At 41.5% G+C, this 22,873-nt stretch overlaps 1 protein-coding gene across 7 annotated transcripts in view; it reads right to left on the reverse strand.

The window, feature by feature from the left end:
- C1_1H12orf75 (chromosome 1_1 C12orf75 homolog) overlaps window positions 1-22,873 on the reverse strand; it is a 338,893-nt gene that overhangs the window by 250,467 nt on the left and 65,553 nt on the right. For all 7 annotated transcript variants that reach the window (XR_013599065.1, XM_078655710.1, XM_078655690.1 and 4 more), the window contains exon 2: window positions 16,916-16,940. Coding sequence is in view for 6 of the 7 variants with exons in the window: in XM_078655710.1 (XP_078511836.1) it covers window positions 16,916-16,940 (25 nt within the window). In the remaining variant the exon portion in view is untranslated. The remainder of the gene's footprint in view (window positions 1-16,915; window positions 16,941-22,873) is intronic.

The following is a 22,873-nucleotide window of genomic DNA, read 5'->3' on the forward strand; positions in this document are numbered from 1 at the left end:
TGATGGTTATGCCAGATCACTGAATTAGGGGAGAGTGGAACTCCAGAGATTGCGAAATCAAGCAATATAATTTTAGGAACACTAGTTTCAGATTTAGTTGGGTGCAATAATGATTTCACCTGCCCCTGGGTCACTCATAGTGAAGGCATATAAGAAGGGGGTGGCACATTTATGCACTCTCTATTGAAAAATATGAAATAAGAATGTAGCATTCCTCTTTCACTTACACCAGAAAAGGATTGTGATAAAGTAGAACGTATGCATGCACTTATTGGTGCTTTCCGATTGAGGGGGCACCAGACATGTTGATATCCAATAGTTTTAGGTCCTTCACAGACATGAAAAAGTATCATACTGGGAAAGTTTAAAACTATTTCTCTAGTTTGGGAAAGCTTTAAATCGAGTACATACAAACCCAGGACAGCAGAAAATGAAGAAATCTTCAGTCCAAAGAATCTAAACTCACTGGATGTGAAGAAATAAAATGAAGTGTAGGCTACAGGCAAACCGGTTATTAACAGCCAGCCGAATTCTGGAGAATGTCAAAAGCATGAGAATAATTAGGACATCCATCTTAATTTCCTTTCAGGTTGTCACAGTTGATGACAACTGGATGCCCTGGCTGGAATGCTGATCCTTTACTTATTTGTGCTGAAAATGATGCGTGTCAGGCGTTGTTCCAGAAAGTGGTTCATCTGGTCAAAACTAGGATGTTTTTTACTACGTTTGGATTTATTTATATCTGACCTCAACAATCCACTCACCAAGGAAATAACATTAACTTTGGCACAGAACACGTACTTATTTCCTTTCGACTGCTGGAGCTCCTGGGTATTCCATTCAAAACAATGTGCTAACATTCCTTTCTTATGAACGACATTCAAATAGATTGCATTGAATGAATTATACACAATCCATTCAAAGCACTGAAGTGGCTGAAGGCTACCAGGGATTACTACAGTCTAGAAGCATTGTTAGATCTCCTGGAAGTCTAAACTGTGGTTTGCCACATTGTTAACCGGCAAGGTTATGAGCCTTTTCGGCATTCAGTGTAGCAACATAACCCAACTCTCTCCTGAATTACTGTTAACAGAGCTCCTGTATTACCTAATCCTCAGGCTACGCTGGTGTAGTCTACAACACAAGCATGTCTTCCAAGATATTGCACAAATTGCATTGGTTTTCCATAATATCCAAACAACAGCAATCATGTTTATTTAAAAATGTGAATGAAATGAAGCTATTGATCATTACTGGTGCATCGCAATTAGACAAGTACAATGGTATTAATTCTCCGATTCATTTGTCACCAGTTTAAACAGGTGTATAGTTGGCCGGGGGTGTATGCAGTAATACACAACAAATTGGCCTAGAAGAGGGTACCAACTGAGTGCTATGTCGGTGGAACTCACCTAGCAAGGATTAGCGCAGCCTCCTTCTGGAAGAGAAGGTTTCCAATATAGAATCTGCTTCCTGACCTTTTGCAGCACCCTGAGTAATCTACAGGTTGTCATTTGCAGCTGATTACTTTCATCAGTGCCCAATTGGTACCACAGGTAGGAGCCTAGATCCCTTTAAAGAGCTACACCCAACTCATTGTCAAACCTGGTGAGGGTGCCTAGTCAGTTCTCCATCTACAGAGCAAACCCTTAGTGACCTGAGGCCTTCACCATTTCCTGTAAATTGAATACTATTTCCATCACCATGACTACAAATATTCTATTCTATACAGCAGATTAAGTAATGATCGAGCTATCTAAAGCGATACAAAAGGGGATGATGGACGGAGCGTTTGAGCAAATCAAACACTCACCCCCAGTCAACTGATCTGGGTTTAATCCATCACCATTCTTTAGCTCACTCAGCCCCCCAGTTCTGACATGGCCATATGCAAATCAGTCTGACCCTGTGCCTCATGGGAACAGTCCAGCCCGAACTGCCAAGCCTGGTCTTCCCTGGACCGGAAACCAGCATCCTGGGACCGGTTTCGGATTCATAATCCTCATCAGCCAGGCTATCTTGAATCCAAGGAATGTCTAATTACCAACAAGACTCACTAAGTGATGGATATTTCTGCAATATCCATTTACTTTTATGATCCCAATGTTATCTTATTTTTGAGCTTCTTTCACCATATTCATAACAAAATATTTTACACACTCTGCCTTCATGGCAAGTATTTTGGTACAATGTATGCTTGCCAGAAAATGGAATATTATTTTACTTAATAAATACACTGTTAGGCTGCCATACAAGTCTCCAGGAATATCTGCTCAACCCCTGATAGTTACTCCACATGCAGCAGGCAATTCCCCAAAAAGACAAATTGAAATTCCTAAACCAATTTTGAAAAAGAGAAAAATAGGAGTAAAACGTGAGAATTCGTCAAATTAGGTAAGGGGGTATCGGAGACAAGCAATTTTTGAACTTTAAAGCAAAAATATCTGTAAAAAAGTAAATCACAGATCAATAGTCATAGTTTGCATTGGACAGTATTTCAGGGCAACCGCAATGGTATGCCACCATGTTCTAGGTTTTTACATTGGAACTTCGACTCTGAATTCAAAGTCGTTCAAGGGATCAATGGGAGTTCAAAACTGAAGAGAATGATTTGTTGCTGGGGTAGGTTTGGTGTCTTTTCTCAGTCCAGGGTTTTATGTTTGGACTTGGTCACTTTTGTGGTTCTCTGAAACATCCAGAGGGGTAAGGCTGGAAGTAGAGGCTGTGTAGTGCTCCACAAGGCCAGGTATCTTGAACTGTAGGTTCCTCTGAGCAGCCTTTCACTACAGCAACAGGCTCTGAGCAGTAAGAACCTGGCTTTCTTGCCCAGTTTGGGTGCATCATCACTGGACAAGCCTCAGTATCTTGCCACTTTCCTCTGGAGTTTGGAAAAAATGTATACGTCCCCTTTACTCCAACTGCTGCCAAAGTGCTTTCTCAAAACGCTTGTCAACAAGTCAGCCAACCATATCAACCACCCAAAGTCCTTAGGGCAGGCTTTTATTCAATAGGTCTCTCTCCAGCCTGGGGACCTGCATGGTCTAGGTCTGGTGATTAACTGGCCCTTGTAGAAGTGAGAAATCCTCTTGTTTTTTGTGTCCATGGAGCAGGCAAACAGAAGGTCAGCATCTGACCCTTGGAGAACAGTTCCAATTTTAGTGGTATCAGTCATATACTGGTACTAGCACTAGCCTTACCAAATATAGTCTACTTTCATGTCCTTTGTTCACCTTCATTTGGAGCACTTCTGCTTTGCTTTACAATAAAAAAAATCCCAAAAGCCCCAATTTGATATTGGCTAACCCCTTTTTGCTACTAAAAGTGTCACTTGATCTACTTAAGTCACAGCCCTTTTAGAGTAGCCATCTTCCCTCTGTCAGGGTCAAGAACTGTTATCCACCTGCATGAACTGGAGCACGACTGTGTAGGATGGCCCTGTGAATGAATGATAGCAGATCCAGTCAATCCTATTTAGCATCTTCAAGTCAAATGATATAGTATGAAGGATGCCCTTTGTTTTGCCATTCGTCTCTTCATCTGCCACAAATGGCTAATAACTGTTAAGTGGCTAGTTGTCGACAACACCTTTGCCTTCCTGATCACAGAGGACAGGCTATTGTTCTCTGGAGATTAGGGCTGTTACCTCCAGCCAAAAATGAGTATTGGCCTTTGGAGGTGAGATGAGTGGCAATACTGGTTCCAAACTGGTTTTGGCTCAGGAAGTGCAAAATACATTGTTATCAAAAATCTAACTTCAGTGTAAAATGAGGGTGATAACTAATTCTGAATCATTTTTCTAGCATTATCCTGTCTGAAGATACAAATTAAAAAGTTTTTATTTTATCTAGGCATGTTTATGGAAAATCCAACTAAACCTGCACTGTGAAAACAGGTGCCAATTATGTTATTGGTGTAAATGCACACTGCAGCTCACATGTGGCACTTAAATCCCAAACATTTGTGCATTTTATTCACCATTTATGATTACCTAATCAACCAATTGGGTGGAAACCATTTTAACAGCATCATTTTAGGACCACAGCATGTGCATTGTGTTAATGAATGGCAGTGTCAAATCGTACAGAATTCTTATAGCATCGTTAGGGTAAAAAAGGAAAAATGACAAAATTTGCGGTGACCATGCAGAAAAGCTGGACCTGCTACACTTGCACGCTAAAGTACACAAAAAAGTGGTGGATGGAATGCTTGAATTGATCTCAGTCACTGGTAATTACTAGGGCCACAACCCAGTCCACTTATTTTGCACACCATGCCACCACAGTTTGGACCCAGCCATATGCAAATCTGCCATGACCCTGCTCCTATGGGAACAGTCCAGCCTGAACTGCCAAGCCAGGTCCTCCCGACTGGAACACAAGGATCCTAGGACCAATTTCGCCCTAGTTAGGGCTAATCAGCCAGGTATGGCTTGGTTCCAGTAATACAATGTGCACAGGACCTACATCTGGTTATACCGGTCTCATCTAGAGCTACACACTAAAATATGGAGAAAAAAAAGTGAAGAATGGAATACTTGAAATAATCTCAGCCATTGCCAATTACTCGTGCACACCATGGCACTGGGGAGTCATGGTGTGCAAAATACCTATGGCCCGAGTAATTTCCTATGGCGGAGAATAATTCAAGCATTCCATCCCTCACTTTTTGTATACTTTAGTGTGTCACACTTACAGACTAGGCATAGACACTGTGTTTGTAAACAGTAGAGGTGTATCTGAACAGATCCACCGCAGTGGGGATGAGCAAACTGAATTGTTTCATATGAATGAACTTCTCTTCCTGATAATATGATTAAATATGCCAAGGCAATTTTGACTCTCTGGGTGCCTCATTGTACCGTTAGATCAAATTGTTGGCCCCTTTCTATGCCATTTTAATTTCTGGTTAGTGAATTTTCAATAGTACAGTACAACTGTATGTCTGAATAATTGATGAATGAATGTAACTCCTGGCAATATGAATTTAATTGCTGGTTGAATATCAAACACTAATACTCTCCACACTTTATTATTGTATAAAGGATTGAACATATTTTAGATAGGCTGTGTGGATTTAAAATTTCCAACACCTATGATGGGGTTCAGACATCCAATCTTATTATAAAGTAACTAGCTTACCCGTCGCGTGTTGCTGCGATCTCAGAAGAAAGGAAATTTAAGGAAACTTGTTATGATAACATTCAATTTACATTGTGTCATTTTTATTGAAACTTATTCATTTTAATATGGAAAACATTTCAAAGTGTTGTTTTAGTTCTTTTTTTTATTCGAGTGCTTGTGGATACACAATATTTTTAGAAATTTTCGTATGGTGCGTAGATAAATAAATCAGAAGGTTTTCGGACGCGTGAGCTGGCCACATACAGTTGTCCATGTGAGAAGCACGGATTCTCCAAATCTAGTCCACACACTTGCAGAGATTGTCCTTGTGCTTTGTTGATCGCCATTGCAAAAGCGAGTCGCACCGGAAAGTGTAAACGTTCCGTATTGGAAAGATTATGAGGGCCCTGGGTGGCAGATATTTAACAATTTTTTTTGTTTTTGCCACAAACCTTTGCGGGAGTGTACTCAACAACTTAGCGATTTTTAAAATTTATTTATTTATTTAGTTATTTATTTTAGACAGAAACCTTTGCGGGAGTGTACTCAACAACTTCCCAAAGTTTCATGCCGATCGGATGAATGGTTTAGTAATGCAGAAAGGACAAATGGACATACTTTGGTTTTTATATATATAGATGAACGGATCAGTCACCATGGATTTAGAAGCTTCCAACAGCAGCTGGAAACAACCTGGCAAACTGACTGCACTTCATATATGCACTAGTTTTCCTGAACTGCACACCTAGTAACAGAGTACTTTAGACAGTGGTAAGGAGAGGGTCCTACAAGCCACCGAGGGAGGGGGGGGGCAGGGATCACGGTGGGTTGTAAGCATGAATGGGGAGAAGCAGAATTCCTTTTTCCGAGGCATATGTTGGAGAAACAGGTATGGTTTGAAGTGCAACTTGTAGAACTGAGTCTTTAGCTCCTTTGTGAACTACACCAGTAACAACTCAAGTTAGATGCAAATGAGGATGTTTGTCTAGATTCCATGTGCAAAGATGATAATTTCTGCTCTTATTCTTTTTAGAGCCTGGGGAAGAACTTTACCAATGATAAAGAAACGAATCTACTTATTTGAATGTATTATCAAAGTATCATCTACAGAATTTTTTTTTTGCCTGTATGTGACTTTGCTTTAAGTATTAATCCAAAAAACATCATCAACCTAAAATATTTCCCACAAAGCAGCATAGCCAAGGAATTCTTGTTCAATGATGTATGTGTTGCTGCAGGTGGGGTGAAGGGGAGAGGCAACATACTTCTCGAAGAATAATTAAAACTCTGGTTAGAGCGGACCATTATAGTCCCTAAATTAACCTGAGCTCAACATCATGGTAGCTATGGTACACAGCAAACAGGCATAACTTAGAGTACTGTTTAAAGTATTGATGGAGTACCAAAACAGTAATAAAGTCAAAATGCCAAACAATCAAAATCACAAACCAAATTAGCAAAAGAGTAAAATATAAAAAACAAATGAAGCACAAAAAACCCCCCACAATACTAGGGACCAGAAACATGAATTTCCAAAATTTTAAGTAGAAATGGCACAATAGTTTATGGTCACTGTAACCTCAGATGTAGACAACTTCAGGCAGACTGCAATAAAGCGTGGGTTGGATGTGCCAACCAAGTTCACCCCGGTCAAAGATTTTACTTTTAGACCGAGTCTTTAACTCAAGGAGGACTTGACAGCATGGTGTGACAGGATGCCCATACCCGCTCTGAATATACTAGGGAGTTCAAGGGAGTGATTTCTGCACCTTCAGGTCAGCCTATTGTTTGCTTCTGGAAGGCATTTCACAGCTAGTTAACACCTGAACACAGGCTTGGATTAACTCCAGAGCTAATGCAAATTAGCAACCAGGAACTTCAGGGAGGGAAAAAGGTAACTTTCTAAAAGACACTTTGAATATTTATTAAAAATCTATTTCGAGAGTGGAGAGTTAGTTTTTACTAACTATTGCTCATTGATTTCATTATTTTTCTAAAGCTCTCTCTCTCTCGATTAAGCAGTTCTGAGATTTTAATCTGCACTATGATTTTCTAAATAGGACAGCTAGGCTTGCCACAGTAAAAATGCATTTTGGGCCTTATCACTGAAAAGACATGGTAATATTAATTCTCTATATGTCCCACTTATAAATACAATGAATCCTACCTTGTGGGATACAAGGCTTAAATCGAGGCGATTTACTAATATGTAAATGGGAGGTTTTTGCTGTCAAAAATGGTTATTTTAACAGGTTGTACTACAAGCTTTACACTGTAGCAACCAGGCTACAGGTGTAGACCTGAAGTAAAGTTTTCTTTTGCCACAGTAGAGAATGGCACAATAAGTGTTGCAGTCCACATTTGACTGTTAACCTTTCAAGCTATGGGTGTATTTTTGTACTATACACTGTGAACTTAAAGAAAAGTTAAACATGCCAATTAGGGATTTGCAAATTTGTCCATGTTTCATCGGTCACAGCACCTACACTGGCCAGGACAGCAGTGCCTCAGTGTGCAGAGTGCAAAAAAACAGCAATTAAATATGGTACAGCAAAAGGCTTAAAATCACGAAAGGCATATTTCCTACCTACGAGATATGATTGGAGTTATACCAAAGACACACAATTGATGGACGGAATGCAGAACAAATCAAAATATTTCACCCCCAGTCAAGAGATCTGGGTTAAATCCATCCTTTTGCTCACCACGCCATCCCAGTTTAGACCTGGCCATATGCAAATCAGTCTAGACCCTGTGCCTCATGGGAACAGTCGAGCCTGAACTGCCAAGTCAGGTCCTCCCTGGACCAGAAACAAGCCTCTTTGGTCCACCGGTTTCGGGGTGTCACCCCTCATCAGCCAGTATAACTTGATTCCAGTGGCACAGTGAGCCCAGGAGCCACGTCTGGGCATACCCGGCGCACTGAGGGCGGGAAACAAAAGACACAAAATTGATGGACGGAATACAGAGTGAATCAAAACATTCACCCCCAGTCAAGAGATCTGGGTTAAATCCATCATTCTTTTGCTCACCATGTCACTTCAGTTTAGTCCTAGCCAAATGCAAATCAGTCTCGACCCTGTGCCTCCTGGGCATGATTAGAGTTTTGAACAATATGTAATCAGAGGCAATAAACAAAAACACACCAGATCCAGCAGTACTCACCAAACTAGATCATATGGAACTGAGAGTAACACTTTGGCCTAAATAATAGTGACTGTTTAGTTTGGATTTCCACACGTTTATTTCTGTAGAGGGAGTCAATTCAACGAGTAATGTTTATCACCGGTTAGATGAGCTGTTTGTCTAGAAGAATAAATCGATTCTTTATTTGGCAATCAGATACAGTAGTTTATAAAAGTATAGTTTGTTGAGGTTTTTACATAACAAACACTATCACATTTTATCTTCAAAGATGACTGCAGTACTGTAGTTGAGGGCAGTTCCCATTTACTGGTCCTACTGAATCGATCTGAAATAATTTAACAATATCAGTTATGGGGTTACCCTGGTTACAAAGCTTATGGGGACATTGTGAGAAGTTTGCATCATTCCTTCAATATAATTGTACCCGATCAGAATGGGCGGTATAACACCAGGGCCTTGTAACAATTTCCTTGGGGATAACGTTTGCATTATAACTTTATTAATTTACTGCATAGCATTGTCGTGTGCAGTAGACAATAAAATAGATCAGTAATAGGTTTTCCAACTTGAAGAAAACATTGTTCAGAACATAAAATATTGTTATTACTTAACATTTGTATAACAGTATAACCTTAAAGATGCAGCAACACAGTAATATACTTAAAAATATCTTATCTGGCCTGTTTACGCAGAAACATTCTTAACATGGTGCAATTACATCAAAAGATACTTATTTGCTGCCTCAAATTCAGTTATCCAATTGCTATAGTCTGCATTAAGCAATATACAATCCCCAAATTGCTACAAATTGCATCCAATTGTTGAGTTTATAGAACAGTCTCTCCCGTCATGCCATTGTTATCATGACATCGGTCCAGTCGTCCATTCTCCTATTGGTAATGGGTGGTCTCATTTTCCAGTGTCACAGGGGGATACTTTGATCAATGCTTGTGATGAATCCAATCATTACTTCTTGTGATTTGTCATCCCTAAGGTTCCATGAGAGTTATGTATTAAGGCAAGTTCCAGCAATGGTTTGAGCATCCAACTACGTGTCTTATGGATGATGTCACACTAAGGTCCAGAAACTCTGTTGACTGGATAGTGCCATTAGATATGCATCATGCCTCTTACTACTTAATCACATCTCCAGCTATTCGAACTGAGGTCTAGCTTGGATCTGTGTAGCTTATACAGAGATGAATGCAGTCAAACAATTTTAACATAAGTTAGTTCTGTTTGAGCTTCCTGGAGACCACGATTGTGGTTGAGTAGGAGTGCAAACCATTCAGCATCAGTGAATGCGTTTTAAAGATGAGGCTGGCAATGACACTGAAGATAATTCAGAGTATACCTCTTCAATTAGCATGTGTCCAAATATATGTGGAGGATGAGATTCCCATTGTGGTTGGCAACTTGGCTAGTTTGGTTTCCAAGTAATCTCTAACTCGCAAATAGGAAAGAGATTGTGTCAAGTCCAAGTGGAACTCCACGTCCAGATTCCACTTTATCCAATTGAATCCCCTAATCCCCCAAAGCCTTCCGCCACTCCCGGAAAAAGATCTCACTATTGTTCCAAAGTGGTGCCTGTAAGATCATAAATCCATGTCGTCTTAAGAGTTTATGCCCTAATGGCCACATTGGTCATTGATCCCATCAATATCGGGTTATTTTTACTGTTTTATGTTGCTTGTCCTGTGTAGATTACCTACGCGCCTTACACTACTCCCTGAAAGGCATATTCCAGAGTATCCTGGTCCAGCTTTTCTAGTTTAATACTAATGTGATATGCCAAATGTGACAGATGCTGAGCAGCATGGTACAATTATGTCTTGGGAAGATGAATGCCCCCCAATGCAGTTGTTGCATATTGACAGGCCTGCACCTGACAGGCCCGAGTCTTGATGGACCCTCTACCAGATCTAATGTTTAATCAGTGGATCAATTAACTGAAGATCGTTTTTTTGGGCTTTCAATGGAAGCATACTGAGCATGTAATTGAAATGAGAGCTTTTACCGTCTTATTCCTTGTACTGCTCCCTATATGGAAAAAATGCTCCACTTCTCAAAATCTTATTGCATTTGCTCAAACACCACATCGAAGTTACCTTTAGTCACTCTCCGAAAGTTGCAACTGATTGCATGTCCCAGATATTTCATTTCATTCTGTAACCATTTGATTGGCGGCTCAGACACAGCTGGTCGTTGTGTATGGGGTTATTGGCAAGTGCAAAAAGAACAATTCATGGACAGAAGGCAGAACAATAACATACATTCACCCCAGTACAGAGATCTGGGCCTAAATCCATTGTCGTTATCCTCACCATGCCATTCCAGTTTGGACACTGCCATATGCAAATCAGTCTTGACCCTGCACCCCATGAGAACAGTCCAGCCCGAACTGCATTGTTGTTGGCAAGGCCTCACTCTTGGTCCAGCTGATTTCGTATACAGAGAATGAAGTCAAAGCTTAAATTGTGTTCATTAGTGCAGAGATAGATGTTTCTGGAAAGCTAGCGTAGAGAGTATATCGTAAATGTACAGCATTAGTAGAATGGTTCCGTCCAGACTGACATTAATGGTTTGAAAGCATTGAATTGCAATTGCTAGAGGTTCTAACACCAGGAGAAAGAGTAGGGGTGACAGGGAGCATTCCCGGCTTGTGTCTCTGAATAAAGAACAGGTCTGATTGAAAGCCACTGTTATGAACTACGGCCATCGGGGTCTTGTAAATCCATATTACCATTTCGATGAAGGCTTGACCAGACCAATTCTACTCATGAAGCGTAAAATGTACTACCATGCTACTCAATCAAAAGCTTTTTCAAAACCATGGAAGGACACTTTTTTGTCTACTCATGGCATAACTAACACTGGTGCAGCGGCACCAGGACTCCGAGCGGCCCATTGAACCCTGACAATTGCTATTGTTTACTACTCCAACACCAGTCGAGGGGGCCATTTTCCTCGTTTGCACCAGGGACAATGGCATCCATACTATGATAGCCTCATCCTTCGGTCGAGAGCACTGTAGTAGATGCAGGCGCATACGCAAGTGATTCTGGGAAGTCCAGCAAAGGACATATCCAATATAGTTCTTGTGTAACTCAAATGAATTACCCGTTTAAGTCTGTTCATTAAGCCCTTTGTGAGGATTTTAACATACACCTTTATTAATGAAATAGGTTTGGTTTGCACAGTACAGCGGGTCCTACCCTGCTTTTGGAATGAGTGTGATTATGGCTCTATTGAAGTCAGCATGAAATCCTGCCTTCTCTTTGGTCATTCTCAACTCCTTTCTTTGGAGAAGGGTTAGGGGCCATGCTGTATATTTATGAAATCATATCAGGAAGTCACTCTTTCAACCGCGATTTCCCATTTGGCATTGCCTTCATCACATCTGGGATGTCTTTGTTCATTATTTCTCCATTTAACCCTTCTCTGAGTGCTTCGGCTAATTGTATGATGGGTAGATTAGTCCGGGAAACCTTGTTGGCAGTTTAATCTGTTTGTCAGAGGTATATTAAAAAAATAAAAGTAAAATCCGGCAAATTCCTTAGTAATGGCCCTCCGACAGGTGAGCTGTAAGCCATTTTCATTTTAGATCTCTGGAATAGCGGATTTCGAGTCTTTGCTTCAAATGTAGAATGAGAAACCTGCCTGCTTTTTCACCATGTTCGTAATGGTGTCATTTGATACAACATAAGCTTTTTCAGCCTGTAATGGAAGTATGTTGTTTAGATCACCTTTCATCAATGTGGTGGCATTAAGATTGCTTTCGTTGATGCTATTCGAAAGGTCTTCTTTAGTTCTATTATCTCTGCTTCAATTTCTGTGTTTGGGTGAAGCTATTGAGATGTTGCTTCTCATTTTGCCTACAATATACACTTCCCCTGCTGCCCACAGAGATTGTACACATTACACTGTAGGTTTGTTCAATCCTAAGTATTCCTGCAAGTAGCTAAATAGCTTTCTTTTTTACCTTCAAAAAGGAATCCCACCACATCCATTCTCCAGATTTTATCACATGGGACATCAACTGAAGATCTAGCTGCAGGGTGACAGGAGCATAGCTTTTGGCTATTGCATATTCGGTGACCTTTGATAGTAACCTGGTATGTACCAGGCAGTAGTCAATTCTGGACTCCATTCTATGTGGACAGGATAGAAAAGTGTACACCCTGTGGTGTCCAGTTTTCCAGGGGTTGAGAAAACTGTGATCAGTCAATTGGTCCTTCAGAAATCCTTTGTCAGCTTCTAGGACTTGAATGACCAGAGCGTCAAGAACCGGGTCTATAGAGTGGTTCCAGTTACCCTTAGCTACCATGGTTGCTTTACCCTACCAATATGAGCAGCCAGTGTCCTGTATCGTCCCCATATGCAGCTCTGCTCCCAGCTCTCACTCCTAGGCAATGTCTAACGGCCTGAGGCTTGTGCGCTCTGGCCGGACTCTGCAGCCCCAAATCGATTAGGGCAGTAGTTCTTAAACTATGGTCTTAGGACCCCCCAGAGGACCATGAGCCCTATTCTAAATATTAAAGTTGAATGGTCAAAATTAATAATTATTATACAGATAAAGTAAAATTGAAATGTTTCTTTATTTGATGCGAATTCAATATTTGAGAAATCAATTGGTTTGTACTTATTTCTATATTTTTGTGTATTGGTTTGAGGTTCAAATTTCAGAAATTACTTTTGCCGGGGTGTCCTGGCTTTCAATAATTATTCAGTGGGATCCACATTAGTCAAATGTTTAAGCACTGCTGGCCTTGGGTCATTCACTGAACACCAGGGAGACTTGCAAGCAGTTCTAAAATAAAACATGGCCACCGAAGCAATAATTTCCCCAGTAATGGAGTAGTTGACCACAGAGCTCTCCAGAGGCCAGCCATCTTCATTGCAGCCATGATCCACCCATGAGAACTTTAGCGTTACATTCAATGCAACATACACTTGGTTGTGGAAAGCTTTTTTCCATATGACCATCTTAGGTCTCCATTATGCTTATGGCACGCTACTGGATTGGTTAACATGATCCTTATGAACTCAAAGATCCTTTTTGCTGGCAGCCAGCCGATCCACCTACAATCTCTATGCTCTTGGGTGAAATCAAAGGCGCGCAATGACAATTTATTCCATAGTTTTAGTGCAACAATTAACCCGCCCCACAAAAACATTAATAGAAACAGAAAAAAAATGAAAAGAAAAGAAAAAAAGAAAAAAAAAAAGTCAACTGTTAAGCTTATCCCTGTTCATGTTCAAAAGATGATCGACTTCTTAGGAATCAACTTGAGCAGTGCTTGAAGGGGGTATTTCTATGACGAATACTTTATTTTTCAAACACAAACAAATAGTAACATTTTAGGTTAAAAGACGTTCCTACAACGTGAGCAAAACAGGCATGTCTAATCAAAAAGTACAGAAATGTTACAAATAGTAAAATACTGTATCAAAATGTAAATATGTGTACTTGTGTGTGAAGAGAGCATAACAGAAGAAAAACAGAACCAGACAATTATTTAACTCTAGGTTTATTTTTGCTCGACTTTTGAGACGTTTTTCACTGCAACCTTAACTCAAATAGAACTCTATCTCCACCCAGTCAGCATTGGCGTTAGCAATAACAAGTAATTTACTGAAGCGGCAAACTGTCCTATTGAGACACGGAGATCAAAGTATTTGGCTAGAGTTTTTAAAGAGTTCAATGGGTATCGGCATCTAGAAAGGAAATGTGTTCACATTGTCCATTTTTTTCATCCTCTCTCTTCTTGTGCATTACGTGATGCTGCAGCAGCGGCGGCAAGTGCTCAAGGTTGTGTGAAACCTCCTTTCCTTATATTTTTCATTCCTTATGTTCCTGGTTCTCAGCGGTTGTCTTTTGGAAAAGAGTTGGAGTGATGGGGGCGAGGCCAGCCTAGAAACTAAACGCATCGTTTGTAAAACTTTCAAACAAGTCCCACACTGGGGGTATCTGCAACTAGAATGAGACCAAAGGGGAATGGTTGAGTCATGGCAGCCACTCCAACTCTGAAAACAACCCTTTAGACCAGAGGTCTTCAAACTTTTTGATGCCGAGCCCCCTTGTAAAACCTTTTTAGGCGTAAGGACCCCTTCCGACAAAAGTTTCTAGAAACTGGTACTCCTCATCATCAACAACTATCGACAACCATAAATACGCCTGTTAAACCTCATCACATCCATCCATCACTCATCCACCCACACTTTCACACATCCATCCATCCATCCATCCATCCACCCTTCATCCATCCACAACTGTACCATTGGGATCTATCCAGGTTTTATTGGTATGGAAGGGGGGGGGGGGGGTCTTTCTAATGAGAATGGCAATCTCTTTGGATCCCGAGGAGAATCCAGTACGTGTGAGAGCATCCTTCATCCATCCACCCTTTCATCCTTCCATCCATACATCCATCCTTTACCCATCCACCCATCATTCATCCGCCCACCTTTTCACACATCCATCGTTCATTCATGCAACCTTTTATCCATCCATACATCCATCCTTCATCCATCCATCCATCCCCCCTTTCATCCATACATCCATCCTTCATCCACCCACCCTTTCATCCATCCATCCATCCATCATTCATCCCCCCACCTTTTCACACATCCATCCATGCATCATTCATCCATGCAACCTTTTATCCATCCATCCATCCATCATCCATCCACCCTTTCATCCTTCCATCCATACATCCATCCTTAATCCATCCACCCTTTCACCCATCATTCATCCACCCACCTTTTCACACATCGATCCATCATTCATCCATGCAACCTTTTATCCTTCATCCATCCACCCTTCATCCATATACCCTTTCATCCTTCCATCCATCCACCCTTCATCCATATACCCTTTCATCCTTCCTTCCATCCATACATCCTTCATCCTTCATCCATCCACCCTTTCATCCATCCACCCATCTACTCATCATTCATCCACCCACCTTTTCACACATCCATCCATCCTTTCATCCTTCCATCCATCCACTCATCCACCCATCCTTTCATCCTTCCATCCATACATCCACCCTTTCAACCTTCCATCCATACATTCATCCATACATTCATCCTTCATCCATCCACCCTTTCATCCACCCATCCATCCATCCATCCACCCATCATTCATCCACCCACCTTTTCTGTGCCTCTCTCATGGGGATGGGGGGGGGGGGGGTTCAGTAGCTCTCTGCGTCTTCTTCCTTCTTCCTCTCTCATGGGAGGGCATCTCTGTGCCTCCCTGCTCGGGGCGGAGGGGGGGGGGGGGGGGAGGACAGACAGGCTTTAACAACATCTCACCATGAAGAACAGACTCTCAGGCACATTTCTCCCGCACAGGCGCCAGATATGAGAGTTCCTGGGACTTGAACCAATGATTTTTGGGACGTGTCGGGAGGGGGGGGGGGAGGGGAAGAGGACCTTTCACGTGCTTTACTGGCAGCACCCACAGCTCCAGGCGCGCAATGCCCATTGAACTCAAAGGGCTACAGCCTCCTCCCCCAGCCACCCTCCCCTGCCCCCCAGGTCCCCCCCTCATGTATGTGAGCCTGGCTGAAACAGCTTCAGTGACACACACAAAGGCACACCCGAGTACTTCACAGGTCTTTAAAAGACCTTTTACTTGTTAATGAGGCTTTGATGTTTTTCACCCCTCGGTGTGAATTAGGCCTCTGCCTGAGCACCCTCAATCAGCCCGCCGCCACTAAGGCAAACGCTCTGACAGAATCCGCGACCCCCTTCCCAGGACTCCACGACCCCCCCTGGGGGTCGCGCCCCACAGATTGAAGACCTCTGCCTTAGACTGTAGCCTGCTGGGAAAATGCCAGAGTGTGCGATGGCTAGTTCAGCCCAGCACGGGTCAGATATGTTGGTTGACCTAACATGGAAGTTGCCCTGTGCTGGCTTACGGATACGTGGTACAGGGCAGCAGATATGCTTCCACAGAACGTTTGCGCTGTCTGAGTGACAAAGTAACCAAATGGGAAAAAACACATATTTCTCCAACCAATTTTCTTGGTCAATGCCAGAGAAAGCCCACCCTCAAATTGTTTTGTGACCGAGCTTTATCATCTCCGTAGATTAGTGTTTGGAAAGCTATTCATGGTAGCAGTAGACAGTGCGATACATACCATACATTTTTATCTATTCCTTTTCAACCAGTGAGGCAGGATTTCTCAGCCCCTCTGACCCACAGTCTTGCATTTAAAACATCTAGCTGAAGCCCCTTTCCAAAGAGCCTGGAAGAGTTTGTATGCCCTCTTGTTTTAGCTATGGACTAATCTGGATCATCAATGCCCACCACCCACCCCCCTCTCCAGGTTAGCTAAATGCAAAGAATAGAGGTCTCATCTTAGGAGCCCAAAATGTAATCGACTGCATTATTTGACAATACATCCCTAAATAGTATGTATCACGGACCAACTATCATTGACTCCATGACAGTGTCAAACATAGTTAAGTATAATTGTGTGCACACCACTAAAAAATACACATCTAAATAATAATACAAAACAATGTAGCTCACTTTTGCCCCTCATGTGTTTAATTAGTCTCCCTAAAAATAAATCTTAAAACAAGTGCTAATGGTCAAATATTTCACAAAATGAACTTCAAATTGTAGTACTTACATATCTTTAGCTGCATCCGTAGTTCCTAAAATCAAAAAGCACAACATTCTAAATAATTATAGAAGAATTAGAAAAACATTCTAAATTTAAGAAAAAAACTATTTTTTTATTGTTATTCAATAATAGTTCATGATGTATGTTTGGCAGTGAAGATAGATCCACACAACTAAACAAAACAGCAAATGCTCAGACTTTTCATCCCACTGTGTAGAAAGCTTGGTGCATTCTATACACATAGATAAAGCATTCAGATACCAGTAAAATGTATTTTGCCCTACAACCATTGCGGCAATACACTTAGTTTACACAGTGTATGCTTGCAATTCCTGGGAGTAACAGATGATTGACTTTTTGCACTTTACACAATGTAGATTAATTTGTAAAATCTCATGAATGGGCAAGAAAAAAACTGTAGAAACAAAAAGGTGATCATGGGGTGTATTAACCTTATATCCTTCAATAGAATCCTATCTATTTCGGGTATTGAAGCAGCACTCATTCACTCAGCCAATCATTTATCGTGTCCATTAATAACAATTGGCACAGTATACACCATATAAAAATCAAAAAAGGAATGATCTGCTAATACTTTTTAAAAGTTCTAGTTATAAAAGAATAAAAGATGTACCATGATATTTTGTAATTTAGCAAAACAAAATACGTGTGTAGGGGTAGGCCCCTGTAACATTAGGAAGGACTGTTTTTTTTTTTTTTTAAATGGCAGTATGCAAAATGTTTAGAACCTGGCCAATCAGTGCGAGGCCAATCAGCCTACGAGCCCTTCAGCAGTAGGCTCAAGCTTCTTTACACGTAGAGATACCCTATGCTAAAATCATTGGTCTCAGTAGAACAAGACGTGCGGTTAAAAATACTGGACAGCAACATAGTAAATGGAGCGTGGATTTAAACCGAATGCCAAAGAACCTGCAACTCCGCCTGCTGTCCAGGTGTAGCCCATTGAGCATGCTTTACTGTATCTGCAGGGTCATTAATCTGGCACATATTAAAAATTTGCTTAGGGCCTCTTTTAGATACGGCTGCATCATGGTTGTTTCGGAAGCGGTTGCAATTAAGCTTTCATAAGATGCGTCCTGAATGATCTCCACGTTTGTTTTTCGTAAAATGATCAACTCCTGTTTTTTCAAAATTGACTTTAATGCCATTGCTTGTATGAACAAAGAGACCACTAACTCTAGGTTAACCATTATGTCGTTGCCCATTTTGAGAAATTGGATTGTTAGTTGACTGGGATGTGAGCCCTGGTCAAGCAACAGCCACAATCCCTTGCAGATTGAACCATAGAAATTCAGTACATTAAACTGTGCCTAGAGTAGCTTGGCACAAAAAGCAGTCAAACTTCACTTAGAGGCAAAATGTAAAGTATTTATACCGCACACAAACAGTGATAAAGTGCAAACACAACACAAGAAAAATCCCCCACTAATTTAGAAAAATAGATCACATTTGAATAAATTTGACACCAAAATGAGAAAAACCCCACCAGTAGAACTGGAGTTATGAATTTGTAAAGGTTTTAGTAACAAGCATTGGCATTGCCAATAGGTCTCGCTTGTGGGACCTTATAAGTATTTAGTTATGCAGCACAATATCCTTAGTGCAACAACATCAACTGTTGCATGCCTAAACACTTATAAGGTACAAGGTTTAGCCGTGCAACAGCTGATGTTGTTGCACCAAGGATATTGTGCTGCAAAACTAAATACCTATAAGGTCCCACAAGCGAGACCTATTGGCTATGCCAATGCTTGTTTTGTATTTCAAAGCAACTAGTATCATTATCAAAAAATATTCCCCCTTGACCTCTATAATTCTAGCGGGATACCTCCAACATTTTGATTTTTATACTTTAATACATATGGGCAAACATCAGCATTTTTTTGAATTTATAGTTTTATTATTTTTTTCTTTTGGTTATATTTCATAGTACAAAAATTTCTCATTTATCATTTTATCGTTTCAATTTATCTATTTTCAAAAACACTTTATAAAAAACACACAATACTACAATGCAATCAATAAAAACCATTCCATGCAGAGAAAACAATATATGCAGAAAATATACATTCTCACAACTACATACACCCCATTCTTATCATTCATACTACATTCATTCTTGATTCTGCGTCTGAGGGATCGCAGATTGAAGTGCGAATTGATACGCAAGGTCGACGCGTTTCGGCAGTAAAGAACCGCCTTCCTCAGGACCTGTCTTGCAGAATACTCATGTATTCAAAACGATATTTTATAGACCCTGCATGGTTGGGTATCTTCAAGTTAGCAATGGACTCATAACATGCTTCAGTCCCAAACTTCAAAGCCTTTTGAGATTAAACTTATGGCGCTACCAATTGTATCAATTTTATCATGTAGCGACTTTGTCACTGGTTGCAAATGTGCAGGACTGTTGTGTTTCTCTGTTTTGAAACCGAGGTTTTTTCTTAATATAATGATATTTTAAATTCCGCCCGAAAACATCTTTTGTCGGCGGGTGATTAGTGCGCACTAAGTTGTCACCGCGCCCTTCATTAGTTTATCTCGGGGAGATGCGAGGGCACCTGTGTTTGGACTTATACGGACCCGACGGGAGAGACACTATAATAACCAAAATTCGCATCTCCCCGAGATAAACTAATGAAGGGCGCGGTGACGACTTAGTGCGCACTAATCACCCGCCGACAAAAGATGTTTTCGGGCGGAATTTAAAATATCATTATATTAAGAAAAAACCTCGGTTTCAAAACAGAGAAACACAACAGTCCTGCACATTTGCAACCAGTGACAAAGTCGCTACATGATAAAATTGATACAATTGGTAGCGCCATAAGTTTAATCTCAAAAGGCTTTGAAGTTTGGGACTGAAGCATGTTATGAGTTCATTGCTAACTTGAAGATACCCAACCATGCAGGGTCTATAAAATATCGTTTTGAATACATGAGTATTCTGCAAGACAGGTCCTGAGGAAGGCGGTTCTTTACTGCCGAAACGCGTCGACCTTGCGTATCAATTCGCACTTCAATCTGCGATCCCTCAGACGCAGAATCAAGAATGAATGTAGTATGAATGATAAGAATGGGGTGTATGTAGTTGTGAGAATGTATATTTTCTGCATATATTGTTTTCTCTGCATGGAATGGTTTTTATTGATTGCATTGTAGTATTGTGTGTTTTTTATAAAGTGTTTTTGAAAATAGATAAATTGAAACGATAAAATGATAAATGAGAAATTTTTGTACTATGAAATATAACCAAAAGAAAAAATAATAAAACTATAAATTCCAAAAAATGCTGATGTTTGCCCATATGTATTAAAGTATAAAAATCAAAATGTTGGAGGTATCCCGCTAGAATTATAGAGGTCAAGGGGGAATATTTTTTGATAGTGTTTTGCTTTTCCTCTCTTTCCCTGACCATTGTAGTGAACACAGAGGGGGTCCCATTCTTATGTTAATTTCAATGCAACTAGATCGCTCACCTTCCTGCCCACGCCTACAAGAGAGCCTTCGAGACCAGCCTCGTTAGAAGGATGGGCAAGTTGTTTACTGCAGGTACTAGCCCCTCCCAAGCTGCCTCGGGCGATAAGTCTACCTTGGTTTAACAGAAACCTTGGGCGATGGTTACAGCTTAAGAAAATAGACATACTTGTTCGATGCAAAAATGATAGGCAACGAGTTGCAAATGTAAAACCGGACAGTTGTTTTGATTTTGGGTTAGCCTCAATCCAGCTGCAGCATATAGTCATTGTGGTGTGGGGTTGGAAGAAGGGAGCACGAATGCGGAGGCACACGAACCACGAAAACACTACACAAGGAAGTGCGGCGGAGTGGAAAGAATGAAACACTTGGGATACGATCGAACAGTTTTAAATGGTACCAACAACACCGCCTGCTGCAAACTCTCAAAACCGAGGAACACATTGGTGTTTCTAATGGTCGTGGGACTGGCGTTACACATGCCAGATATTGAAAAATAGACTGGAATTTTTAAGAAAGGTAAAATAACGCAGTTTTTGTCCTGGAAAGTAAAGCGTCTCCTGTTGTATGTGTTCGCATTTATGACACGGGCAGCAAACATTCATGGGACTGAGTAAAAATCTAATAAAAAGCAGCAAGCGGGACGTGTAAATTAAAGTAAACTGCACCCAGCTAAATGATAAACAGTCACGGGCGGAAGGTGAAAGCAAAGCCGGATGGGGGCGTGAGAGCCTGGTGGGGGGCGGGCCAGATATTGAAAAATAGACTGGAATTTTTAAGAAAGCTAAAATAACGCAGTTTTTGTCCTGGAAAGTAAAGCGTCTCCTGTTGTATGTGTTCGCATTTATGACACGGGCAGCAAACATTCATGGGACTGAGTAAAAATCTAATAAAAAGCAGCAAGCGGGACGTGTAAATGAAAGTAAACTGCACCCGGCTAAATGATAAACAGTCACGGGCGGAAGGTGAAAGCAAAGGCGGATGGGGACGTGAGAGCCTGGTGGGGGGCGGGAATGCGAGCGAGGGGAGGAGAATGGAGGGGGAGGCAAGACAGAGGCAAGGAGTGTGGCAAATGGCCGGAGGGAAGCCGGATGGGGGCGGGAGAGCCTACGAGAGAAGCACACAAGGGAGACATGGGGGAAGCTGGTAATTAGGGGAGGAGATGCCGCAGAGCGCACGCTGGGCAAAGCCCTTTGATGTGCTGTGCGGCCGTGAATGCGCGTGCTTGTTTGATCACGTGAACTTAATGAAAACCGCAGCGCAAGAAGCCCTTGGTTTGACGAGGATTTCGAGCACTTGAATTCTCGCTCCGCTCAATGCGCTTGTGTGCATTGATAGGTCGCGAGACCTAACTAGCTCGTAAAAGATCAAAGTGCCAACCACTGACATTTAGACCCACGACATCGGGTCAAGATTGAAAAATGTTGAAGTGTGTTTCAGATAGAAAAAGAGGACTGGGTCCGGTCAGTGCTTACCTTCGGACATAGAAAAATATCTGAGAAAAGTGTTCTCAGAGGTAAAAGTTATGCGGGGCAACGCTACAGTTGTCGTCCAAGGAGGGACAGTCATCGTCTGATATTATTGGGTCGAAGCTCCTGTGAAAAAGTTCGGACTTAGTTCCTGAAAGGAAAGTCGAAACTCTCCAGTTGGACAAGGCCGATGGCTGCAGCCGAAGACAGTACCAGAGGCCACTGGAAAAGGATTTGCACCTGCAGACAAGTAGGTGTAACTGCAGCAAATGATGGACGGAATGCTGAATGGTTCAAACATTCTCCCCAGTCAAGAGATCTAGGTTAAATCCATTGTTCTTTTGCTCGCTACGCCTCCCCAGTTTGGACCCAGCTACATGCAAACCAGTCTTGACTCTGTGCCTCATGGGAACAGTACAAACTGAACTGCCAAGACAGGTCCTCCCTGGACTGGAAACAAGCATCCTGGGACCGGCTTTGGGGTATGTCACTCTTCATCAGCCAGGCTAGCTTGAATTTAGTGGCACAGTGAGCGAGGGACCCACGTCTGGGCATACCCGTCCCACTTAAGGCAAAATGTGAAACTTCAACAAATGGATGGAATGCTGAATAATTCAAATATTCTCCCCCAGTCAAGAGCTCTGGGTTTAATCCATCGTTCTTTTGCCCACTACGCCACCCCAGTTTGAACTGGACTGTTCCATGCTTCTGCCGGACCGGACTGGAAAAGAGAAGCAGAGACAGATGTCATGGAAAAGGTAAGATTTTCAACTCGCCACCACTGTTCCCTACCGGCTGCCAGTGATCTTGGGGGTACACTGCAGCATAGCTACTAGCCAGCTTCAGTCTTCCACTGTTCCTTCCAGTTGATCTGTTTAAAAACTGTATGCTTCCCTTTGTGTTCTTTTCTGCAGCTTACCCAAATTGGGCATTTTTATATGAATTATGATCGGAGGAATTGAGCGAATTCTTTAAGATACCTGTAAAGGTGAGGTTC

This window comes from Lissotriton helveticus, chromosome 1_1, assembly GCF_964261635.1.
Source record: "Lissotriton helveticus chromosome 1_1, aLisHel1.1, whole genome shotgun sequence".
In the NCBI taxonomy this organism is placed as follows: Eukaryota; Metazoa; Chordata; class Amphibia; order Caudata; family Salamandridae; genus Lissotriton; species Lissotriton helveticus.